The following is a 12,100-nucleotide window of genomic DNA, read 5'->3' as shown; positions in this document are numbered from 1 at the left end:
TCTTCACCTTGGGATATGCAAAGCCAGACAGATTCTGAAAGGCTTTATAGAGATTTGCTAGGGTTTGCTTCCAGTCTCCTGTATGTACAGTGGGATAAGTTCAATCTCTGCATCTCCCAGGATACATATAGCTGTAGATTAATATGTTTTTTTAAAAAAAATCTGGGAAGGATAGGAAAAATGAAGGTGTGATCTTATCACCGTGGTTTCTAACCTGCTAATTTAAAAATGCAAGATTTTCTTTCTGCAAGATTTGGTGAGACCCAATATTTGCCCATGGAGTTTTGAAAAGCTTTCTGAAGAAAGCTCTCAACCCTAACTTTCACATCTATGGCTCCAATGCCACAAATATTTGACAGGAAAAACCTTCTTTCCATTTTCAGTTGTTGGAAAGATGGACTTTAAACTCAAAGCACTTGTTGAGTTGATTGACACGGAATGAAGGAGGGACCCAAATTCCATCTATAATAGGCATAACCAGAGAGGCTTTGTGCAGAGTTCTTCGTGAGCCACAGAGTAGAGAAGTCATTGTTGTTTGGAGTTTCCTTATGAGAACCTGTTCTGTTCTTCATTTTTAAATCATGCGCAACAGCCTATAATTATTAGCAAGCACATTCTGCAAGGAACTGAGTATCTGTTACAAGATTTTTGGGGAGGTGACAATACCAGATGATCAGAAATTTTTCAGCCATGTTATAATTCTTCAAGAAAGAATGGACAAACTGCATAGTGAAGTAACATGGGAATAGTATGACAGCAGAAGAAATTTGTTCAAGAGAAAGCTCTACCATTACCATTGTTCGAATAACCACGAAAAGAATTGTAGATTTTAAAGAAGAGTTTTGATCAAGAAAATGCTCACTTGGACCATACCCTGTTGAATTTGTTTTGGATCCTGGTTTCATCAACCAGGGTTTCTTGCTGGAATAAAATTCTTCAGAATTCTTTTCGACTTCCATTGATTTTCTTGCCTTCCATTGGAAAAGAAGGTGTCATTGTTGAAACACAGATGCCAAGAAACTTTTGCACATCAAATATATGATCATTTCCAAGATGGGCTTTTCTTGTTCTGGAAGAAAAGGAACAGTTGTTGCTTTGATCAGTGCTGTGGCAGTGATTTCTGGCTGCATCGCTCTCTTAGTGTGGCTGGCAGTCAAAAAACAATTTCTAGAAGGTAGGAAATTCCAAGCTAAGCCAAACGCCTTTGAGCTGGGAGCCAGTGTTTTCGACGAGTGAATGATTGCAGGTTCAGGATTTCATAGGATTATTCCTATTTGGATTATATTGATAAGTGACAGCTGTGCTAGATTTTAAACATAACCTGACTTTTACTTTAATTCTTTATGTTCTTTATTACTGTACGCACAGTGTTTTTTTATTATTGCAAACTGCCAGAGTCAGTGGTTGATTCAGCAGGTTATAAAGAGCATTTTAAAAATTACCTTTTTATAACATGTCAGCCCTCCAAAAACAATGTGAAGGAACTGTTCCAAATCTTTTCCTGACAAAATCTTGGCACATAAGAATCAGTTGTGCTAATAAAGAGCAATGAAATACATATGTGTAAAACTTTTACATTCTTAATTCTGTTACAAACTACATATAGATATGGATACAGATAAAACAACTGTACAATATTAACTTTGTGAAGATTTGGCATGGTATATCGTTTGTTTTCAAGGACTCAGTTGGGGTGTTGGAGATCTCCCCGCTCATTTAAACTCTCAAGTGTTTCATTTATTTATTTTTTCTAATGCTGGTATTAGAGATCTATGCTTTTATTTTGAATCTCACCATTTTTATTAACTGTTGGTTTTAATTTGCATCTTGTTCAGAGCCTAAGTTTCCTATTTCACAGAATATTTTGATTAGCAGATGATCCTATGAAAAAATTATGTACAATATGAACACTTTCCCATTGTATATTGGACTGAACTATTGATATAATGAAAGATACCATTTAACTTTAGATTTATATCTGCAGTAAAATATTCCTACAAGGTACAGATTTAAAGGTATGTCCCATTGAGAGAAAGAAGACTTATTTCAGTTTAATGGTATATAGCCTTGTAGAATCTCTCCTAGAGCTGAATTCATGAAGAAAATGACCTGAAACTATAGAAACTGTCCGTTGGTAGAATATACAGACTAACTCAGCTACCAACCATGGAGAAAGATACACAGTGAAAGTGATTCCAGATGGAGGAGTGCCTTCAGAAGATACCTGAACAATTTCATCATTTCCTCCTTAAAATATTTTTTTTCTGGAAACAAAAGTAAGCGGGGAAAACTGTAGGTAAAGATTAGAGGGTTTCACAAGAAGGACATAACCATCTGTATCCAATAACATTTTGCAAATAAAGCAAAGTGATTGCATGCAAACATCCTACTAACCTACAATGCTCCTTTGAGTTCTTAGTTTCTTTCTCAGTCAATCCAGTTTAAAGATTCAGAGCCTAAGTAGCTACACTTTGAGCTACATAGGCTCTGAATCTTTGCAATCTGAGTACAGAAGAAACTATGGTAAACCCAAGTCTTATGAAGCCAACTTTAGAATCCAAACATAGGACCACTTAAGCCAGGTAATATTCTCATTGTTAGTCCAGCTTTGTAATTTCTCCATGCATTTGAACTACACAAGACTAAATGTAGGCTTGTTTCCAGAAACATACCTTATACGGGAAGAAAAAGCACTGAATATTCTTTCCTGACTGAAGAGAATGAAACATTGTTCCTATAAACAAAGATAAGAAACTTCAGGCAGTCCTCAACTTACAACTGAGCCCAAAATTTTTATTGCTAAGTGAGACAGTTGTTAAGTGATTTTTTCCCCCATTTTAGGACCTTTCTTGCCATAGTTATTAAGTGAACCACAACAGTAGTTAAAGTAGTAACACAGTTGTTAAGTGAATCTGGCTTCCCCATGGATTTTGCTTGTCAGAAGGTTACAACAAGTGATCACATGACCTTGTGACACTGCAACCATCATAAATATGAGCCAGTTGCCAAGAGTCCAGATTTTAATTGTGAGACCATGGGGATGCTGCAATGGTCGTAAGTGTGAAAAACAGTCATAATTCACCGTCTTCAGTGCCATTGTAACTTTGAATGGTCACTAAACAAAAAGTTGTAAGTCAAGGACTACCTATATGTGTTAATAGGTCCCAAATATTGATGATACCCTAGAGGTGGTTATGTTTCTTAAATGTTCCTCTTCTTGGACTAGAGATTAGTATGAATTGAATTTATTTATTTCTTGTACAATGTCCCGATTGAATCTTTCAGACATGGAACCGAGGCCCTCCTTTTATTCAGGCGGAGACGTATTAGATTATTTGCTTAATCTGAAGAGAATAGACAGAAAAGATGGATTGTTGGTTACCTGGTATCATGCTGCAAATAGTAAGAATGACATGGAAGAGGCCTTAAAAGGTAAGACCCGTGCTTTCTCTCTAATATGGACACTGGTAGCAAACAACATAAGGGACGTGGTGGCTCAGTGGCTAAGACGCTGAGCTTGTCGATCAAAAAAGTCAGCAGTTCGAATCCCTAGGTGCCGTGTAACGGAGTAAGTTCCCGTTATTTGTCCCAGCTTCTGCCAACCTAGCAGTTCAAAAGCATGTAAAAATGCAAGTAGAAAAATAGGAATCACTTTGATGGGAAGGTAATAGCGTTCTGTGCACCTTCAACATTTAGTCGTGTCAGCCACATGACCATGGAGATTGTTTTGGACAGTGCTGGCTCTTCAGCTTTGTAAGGAAGATGAGCACCGCCCCCTAGAGCCAGAAATGACTAGCATACATGTGCAAAGGGAACCTTTAGCAAACAACATGTGATCAAAAGTAAATCCCACTTAACTCAGTGAGTTCTCTTTCTAAATACATCCTATATGTTTATAAATTTTAAGTCTAGATATACCAGAGAAAGAGAGAGCATCCGTATTTCTATTTTGGGAATTCTGAACCCTGAATTTGTTTTCAAAACAAGCATCATCACACACAAAAAGTCTCACTACAGAAAAATAAGTCTTGGGACCAGAATAAATCCTGCAAATTTTGCTCTCTCTCTCTTTTTTTTTTTTTTTTTTTTTCCATTATAATTGGCCAGGTTTTGTTCATGGGTGTATTGGCTGTTTTCACTGCATTTAAAGTGACTGCTATGCCAACAGCGCTGCCAGAGCTGAGCAGACAAGATGCCACAATTAGAAACTCCCAGATGCTCCTCAAATTTCTTTCTCTGGTGTGTTGCCTATCTATTTCCCAGTCACTCCACTGCACATTCCTCCTCAAATACAATGATTTTTCCAACCTTCCATTAGTTCCACACACCCAACATTTTCTTAGCAATCCCATCTTTTCCCACAACTACTCCAGTTCTTGTTTTTGTTCTCTTTATCCTGAACTACTCTTTTCCCAACCACTCCCAATGTAACATTTCCTTCTGCCTAGCAACCAACCTGGCATTTTGTGTCTCCTCTCTAATCTGTTCTTGATTGGGGTTCTAACAGAAGTGGTGAGGACTGAGGAGCAGGGGATCCGATGGGTATAACTACGGGTTCTGTCGCTCTGCGTCATGCGTGCATGTGCAATTTACGAGCTGCTGAACTGCCTAGATAGCTGAGCAGCGCTATGTGCAAGTGTGCAGCGGTTGGAAAAGCCTTTTTTTCCTGCTTTTTCAACTGCAGCTGTGTCGCGCAAAGCAGCTGCGGTTGAAAACACAGGAAATAAAAGTCAAGTAAGAGCCTGGGCAGGTGGGTGGGCCAAAACAGCAGCAAACATAGAACCAGTTCTATGTATGCTCTCTGTTTGCTGCTCTTCAGAGCAACTGGTTCTATAGAAGTGGACAGAACCTGCTGAGGAGGTACTTATGTACACAGCAACTGTAGTGGAATACATTCCAATTTGTGGTGTAGCATTTAAGGTGCTAGGAGCTGGCAATCTAGGTTCTAGTCCTCTTTGGGATACACAAAATAGTTAGATAACCGTGGGTGAATTTAATTTTCTTTTTAGCTTTAAACAGCATTGGGTTCTGTGCCAACAGATAAATAAACCTTCTTATTGCATCATTCATTGATAAATTTCATTGCAAGAATTGATGAGGGAGCTGCAAAAATAAGTAAACACTCAATCATTGAATTACATGCTAAGAAAAACAGCAGCAACAACTTATTGTAAATCAAAGGGTAGACTGAGCTGGCCGTCTTCCTTGTCCCACTCCTCCTTCTTTTGTCTAGGCTGTCCAGTTTTGTTTTCCCCTTAAAAATGAAGTGGTACATGGTCCAATTATTTCTGCATAATAAAATGTGTGCAAAATTGCTCCAGGGAGGAGGAGAAGGCTAGCAAGTGATGTCACTTACACTGAAAACATTTCCAAAAGTTACAACCCTAATAGCTATAATTGCTTCCAATTGTAGTGGAAATAGATTATAAATGAACTGGGAGTACGTCACTCACCATCAAATAACAACATGCCTGACTGAACAGGTTAGTAGCACTAAGTAAGCACATTGTAACTGGTTCTACTTGCTTCCTGAAAAACAAATGCCCTTTCTTTTGTCTATTTGAAAAAAGAATCCAACGCTTTGAATTCTTAGACCCTTTGGTAACAAACATTATTTAATAGGCACAATGCTTGCAATATTTTATAAATTTATTTCAATAAGAAACAAACCATTTTTTAAAAAATGTTCTGGTCTAATTTTAGTTTTATAGATAAAGACTGAACATTTCTTTAAATCACCAAGAAGTGGATTATAAATTAAAAATTCTGTTAAATTTTAACACATGATCCAAATCATTCTTTGTTGTTAGTCAAGTCCTTGATATCTTCCAGTGATAAGGAAAAAAGATGGATTGAACTCAGGGGTGGGGTTCAAATTTTTTAATAACTGGTTCTGTGGGTGTGGCTTAGTTGGTGGGAGTGACTTAGTAGTCATGTTATTGGCTGGGCATGGCCAACTCAATATCACTCATATCGAGGCATGTGTCTCCTCGCCTGGCCTCTCATGACTGTGGGGATGCTGCAACAGTCGTAAGTGTGAAAAATGGTCATGTCACTTTTTTCAGTGCCATTGTAATGTTGAATGGTCACTCCACACAAGCAAAGTTCCAGCAAAGGAGGGGGAAAAAACTCCAGAGAAGTTCCAGAGACAGGAAGTCTAGTCCTGCCAAGGATGTAATAAGAGTTAATGGAGAGGCAGTTTCTGTAAGCAACACCAGAATGTTTCCTTCCTACCTTCCTTACAGGATTAGGCCAGTAAATTCTTCAAACAACTGGTTCTCCGAATTGCTTAGAATGTTAACAACCGGTTCTAGTGAATAGGTGTGAACTGGTAGAATCCCACCCCTGATTAAACTGGAATGATAACGATAAGTGAATGGTTTTAGTTGTACTCTACAAATATCTAGTATGCAAAACACTGCATTTTGTATGGAATTGCCTGAAATGACTTACCACCTTGTCATAGTTATAGGAAGGTAGAATCCTATGCCTTGTTTATCAAATTTATGTATTAAACCTTTTGAAACAAATCAAACATTTATTTGAGTATGAAGAAAATCACATATTTTATGAAGAATTGACGAATTATTGTGGGACAGGAACAATTGAAATTCCCTATTCATATAATAGATATGGTACAAAGTGTTATTCGGATGATGATTACCTAGCAAGATTACAGAGATGCCCAATGAGAGGAATCAAAAAATCCAATGCAAGCAGAAAATTAACATAATTTTACCTACTTAGGAAATTACTGGAGTTTAAAACTGTACTGAGATTTAGAATGAAAAAAAATCCCCAAAGCATGTGTCTGGTGTATAATTTTTAAATAGTCATACCTCCATAATTTGGCTAACCCCCCTCCCCCAAATCATTTGGGGAGCAGATGGAAAAGTGTTAGAAATTCTGTTTTATATATAAAGCACCACACAAGGGCAAAAAAATAATACAGTCACCATGTACTTTACTGCTCGACTATATTACTGTAATAGGAAAACAAGAAACTCTACTTTGCACAAAAAAGTATAGAGCAGTGATGGCGAACCTTTTTGACACTGAGTGCCCAAACTGGAAAGTGTGAGTATGTGCGTGCGCGCCGGAGTGCTGAAACCTGAAGACCAGCTGACCGGTGCACAAACACATGCCGGACAGGTGGCCTTCATGTGCATTGGAGTGCCAGAAACCAGAAGAACAGCTGGCGATGGTGCACATGCCCACAGAAAGGGCTTTGAGTGCCACTTCTGGCATGCTCCATAGGTTTGCCATCATGGACATAGAGCCATAGCTCCAAACTTCTTCACAGCTTGTTAATTTTATGCATCCCAAAAATTGCCAGTCACTTTACGTTTAGAAAATTGTGCCATCTTTTGCCTCATGTGTGCTGATTTTTTTCATTTTAAAAATAGCCAAAAATAAAAGTTGAAAGAGAAGCACAGACTTTATATAGTATCTATGGACAAGTAAGAAGTTACTTTACATTGAATTGGTCATTGACTTATCTAACTTATTAATGTTCTCAATAATATTTTCAGCCCTGTGCAGTGATGCTAATAACCAAACCTGAGATTTGATATGCCAAAATCTGCTTGCAATTTCTCAAAAGCCCCTCACAAAAAATTTCTCTCCCTCCCTTCCTCCCTCCCTCTCTCTTGTTCAATGTTTGAGAATATCCTTTGAATTTTTCTTGGTAATGTTTCTGGGCTTATTTATTGTTGGAACTGGCTTAGAATTAGCCCACATTTTCAATCTGAAGAAGATTATGGCAAAAGTGTTGTTATTGTGATATCCCTTGGATTTCAGTTGAGGTATGGAAGTCAGGAAGGCTACAGATTGTTGGAGAGATGATGGTAGAATGTGATGAGTTATTGGACAAAATTGTAACAATAAGTACAGAACTATCAGACATCATTTATGAGAATTTCACTGAGTTTGTTCTTGTCTCTTGAAACAAAATCCTTAGGGAATCCCATAAAAGTTCTGAGCTGCATGTTAACAAAAATTACAGATGATTTGCTGCACAGCACTACTTTAATCCTTGTTCCCATCCCTTCCCAGGTCTTCAAATTTGAAATAAATCCTTGGTAATTTTTATGCATATAAGTTGCTCCAATGGAATTTCCATGAAAAGCCTCCCTTCATTTTTCAATGTTCTCTTTTTCTCCTTCTCTCTGAGGACAGCTGATATCATGGCGCTAGAATCTGACGTCACCCTTGAAGGATACAATACGCCCAATGAGACAGAGAAACCGATTATGGCCCACCCCCCTGTCATCTACAGTGACAATACACTTCAGAATTGGCTAACGACAGTGCTCAGGTTATCTGATAAAGGTATAACACTGCTATTAAAAAAGAGACATCAATTGGAATGAATGGGGAAAAGAAATAAAGCTTTTTCAAGGATTTCTTCTTCTTGCCGGTAGTGATCAAGCTAGACTTCAAAAACATCAAGACAGTGGGTCCATCTTTGGATATCTTACTAAAAACGTCTTCGGAGTTGAATATTGACCGACCTGTTTGGCTAAACGCAGATATTCTGAAAGGGCCAAATGTTCCTATTGATATTGCAGTTAATGCAAGCCAGTGAGTAAAATGAACTTCTCTTATATTTATATAAAAGTATGTATCACATTACTTATTTCCAAGGACCATAAAAAGCCACCTTAAGCCAAGACAAATTATTGGTTCATTGACCACAATCCTATCTATAATAGCCTTTTTTCCCACTCTGGTGCCTTTAGACTCATTAGCTGGAGATACGAGGCATAACCCAAATATTTGATACCGCGTTTTAAAAAGAAGTTAGTCAATGAACCTTTGAATGGCAGTAATCTATTATGATAAACCAGGACTGAATCTATGACTTCTCATCCCTGAGCTATGACTCCTCCTTTCCTGATGCTATATATTAAGAAAATATTCTTTTATAAGAGGCATTAACTTTTCTTGTTGTAGCCCTTATCTAAGACAAGTAACAGATTACTGTGTTTACATCTGATGAATAACAAGATAATAAACCTAATCTTTAATGAAGTTGTCCTAAAGATCTGAGATAGCAGATTGGCAGATTTGATTAGAAATGTACATGTGCCAGGATGTACCAGACACTTTGGCTGCAACAGTCAGAAAGTCACATGAGATGTCCACAAAGCACATGCCAAATCTGTTTTCTCCAAATGAAATTGTGGATTTATCATGTGAGTAAGTTGTCCCTGCACACTGATAAACTTTTCTATAGTGCTTTCTAGATTTTAGCTAGGAAGATGTCAATTCAAGTCCATACCTTGTCAATAGAAATTCACTTGGAGCCAGACTGAGTCTCTGGATATCAAATGTTATTTCTAAATCAAATTGTCCAATGGACATACTGTTCATAAAATCATGTCTAGTCCAGTATGGAGAAGGCTTATAATGGCTTTCTTCTTTTAATGCATATGGAACTGTGACTACATGGTTGTTACCGATTGCTTCTTAGATTCCTGACTCTCATTCAGGAGAAGTTTCCAAACTGCACTCTTTCTCCGGGATGGACAACCCTCTATTTAGCTCACTTTCCAAACAAGACCTATACGCAGAGGATGGTGGAAGAAATGCATTCCCTTGTGGGAAACCTCCCTCAGCAAATCACCTTCCCTGTAAGAGCTGTCATGGTAAAACCAGCCTGGACTCATCTGAGTTGGCTTCTGAGTCAATCCAAAAGGTGAGAGTTTTGATAGCATGGCTGTATCTTGATGTATTCAAACCATCCTCCCTCCCTCATGTCTGTACTTTACAAGTAATGAAAGAATGGTTCCTAGAATTCTTAGCCAAGTGACCAGACTGAATGAAAGTTCTGGAATTGGTGATCCCAACACATCTGGATTGAAAGCGCTCAATCAGAATTGGTTTCTCCCAGATACTTGAAGAAGAATAAAGAATAAATCAGAATTGGCAGAACAAGCCATTATTGCTTTCTCATCTGCAAGACTGACTGTAGTTTGTTCAACAAATCATGATTAAATCAAAGTCACTCTCACTGTGTGTGTATGAGAGAAAGAGAGTGGGAAGGAGGGGAAAGAGGGAGGGCAGGAGGGAGGCCGGGAGGGAGAGAGGGAGGGAGAGAGGGAGAAAAGGAGTGGGACAGGGAGAGAGAGGGAGAGAGAGAGAGAGAGAGAGAGAGAGAGAGAGGCAACTACGTAAGTTCTGAAAATCTCTTTCAAGGCCCAAGTATCTTCTGTTTCTAGATACAGCCTGACTTTGTGGCAAGGGAAGACTGATCCAGTTACTGTGGAAGATCTTCTGTTTATTCGAAACAACAGCAAACCTGAACAAATCTACTATGACCTTTATGAACCTATTTTGTCTCAATTCAAAAAATTGGCATGTGAGTACAACAATTGTACTTCTTTAAATAAATAACAAGCCTTAATGTTTCCAAGAAGATAAGAGCATCTGATTAGACAGCACAAACTTATTTGCGTTTCAGGTAATCAGGTAAGAGCATTACTCATTTTCCCTTTTCTAGGCAGTTGGTTATAAAAAGCTTTGCAGTAATATATATATTCCAGGAATCAAATAAAAGAAGTGTTTAAAACTATTATTTTTTAACTTTAAGTAATAAGTGATGAAATCAGAAATGATTCAGTCACAAAACTGTACATCAGAAACATCATACTTTAACAGGTATGGTTAATTTATTTTGATTTATTTTGATGTGGTTGATTTATTTTTCTTTCTTTCTTTTCTTTTTCCTTTTTACTATAACCTCAAAGTCTCTCAACCAGAGTCAAGTGCAAAAAGAAGATGGAGAAACTGAATGAAAATTTTTGGGAAAAAGAATGGAACTAATTAATGTACAGCCAATTTACAACACAGGGAATGTTTGACGATTTAAAATGGACTTTTCGGATTTGGAAGATACAGACGTTGGAGACAACTTTATTACATGGATTCAATTGATACATACTTTACAAATTGTACAAATAAATATGGAGGAAGGTTGATCAAGCCTTGTCAAATACAAAAAGGAACGAGGCAGGAAAGCTCACTTTTTGCATAGTTATTCATTCTGGGTCTTAATGTTTCAAATAATGCCAAAAGACAAGATAACAAAATTATCGGAGTGAAAGTTTTTTTTTTAAGTGTATAAATGAAGGCCGCCTTTGCTAATGATTTGACTTTAATTTTGGGAGACCACCTAAAAGGGACAGCTATATTAAAGAAAAAATCTTGGAATGTGGTGCATTGACTGGATTTAAAACTGAGGAAAAAATAAAGATATTGACAAAGAATATAAAGATGGAAGAGCAAAAGGAATTATCTATAAACGCTAGATTTTGGATTGGGGAAAAAGGGAAATATTTGGGTATTACTATTACTACCATGCCTTGTAAGTTATTTCAAAATAAAATATGGAATGAAATTAAATTAAATAGGATTTATTAATGTGAGAAAAATGACAAATATCACTGTTGGGAAGAATGTCTTCATTAGCTAGAATGTTATTCTTATGTCAGACAATACCTTCTTTTGAGAACTGATGTACCATTTGAACAGTGCAAACGAAATACCCAGCTTTAGAAGGCAGGAGAAAAAAAAACCCCAAAATTAAATATAAGTTGTAAAGAGGTATATAACTGAGCAGTGTCAGAATATTGCCCCCAAGAATCTGGGCCCTCATTTTACCCACCTCAGAAGGATGGAAGGCTGAGTCAACCTTGAGCCTGGTGAGATTTGAACTGCGAAATTGCAGCAACCGGCAGTCAGCAGAAGTAGCCTACAGTACTGCACTCTAACCACTGGTAAGGCCTGAAATTCACATTATCTTACAATTTGGATAACACTTTTTAAAAATGGTATTGTGCTGTCCAGACAGTATATAGTTCATTGGGAATTGGGATAGATAAGTAGGAATTGGGAGCTGTCCCCTTAAGGGAATGCCTCATGGTAAATGTAGTTAATGCATCATGGGAAATGTAGCTCATGTCATGTGGTCACATTTGTAATCCTGATCAGTCACTGAATTGATCCTTGGTCGGGTTGGGGGAGTTTCCTTTACTCTTGCTTGGACCCCAGCATCGTGCTGGTGTCTCACCCTTTGCTCCATCATTATGGGATGAAG

General features: G+C 37.6%; 1 protein-coding gene across 2 annotated transcripts; it reads left to right on the top strand.

Moving 5' to 3' along the window:
- The first annotated feature begins 492 nt into the window (after nt 1–492).
- On the top strand, nt 493–11,093 carry FAM151A (family with sequence similarity 151 member A). 2 transcript variants are annotated; one of them, XM_026706982.2, is made up of 7 exons: nt 493–1,174; nt 3,286–3,432; nt 8,179–8,331; nt 8,424–8,583; nt 9,476–9,700; nt 10,224–10,363; nt 10,752–11,093. In XM_026706982.2, the coding sequence occupies exons 1-7, from the start codon at nt 1,039–1,041 to the stop codon at nt 10,793–10,795; spliced, it is 1,005 nt and encodes a 334-aa protein (XP_026562767.2). In that variant the 5' UTR covers nt 493–1,038; the 3' UTR covers nt 10,796–11,093. The 2 variants fall into 2 exon arrangements, with proteins under 2 accessions (XP_026562767.2, XP_087786087.1); XM_087929961.1 differs by lacking the exon at nt 10,224–10,363 and having other exon boundaries at nt 515–1,174.
- The last annotated feature ends 1,007 nt before the right edge of the window (nt 11,094–12,100 follow it).

Source organism: Pseudonaja textilis, chromosome 3 (assembly GCF_049901715.1).
Source record: "Pseudonaja textilis isolate UNSWEBS1 chromosome 3, rPseTex1.2, whole genome shotgun sequence".
Taxonomy (NCBI): Eukaryota; Metazoa; Chordata; class Lepidosauria; order Squamata; family Elapidae; genus Pseudonaja; species Pseudonaja textilis.
Note: the sequence above shows the minus strand (reverse complement) of the source record. Positions and strands in the feature narration are given on the sequence as shown.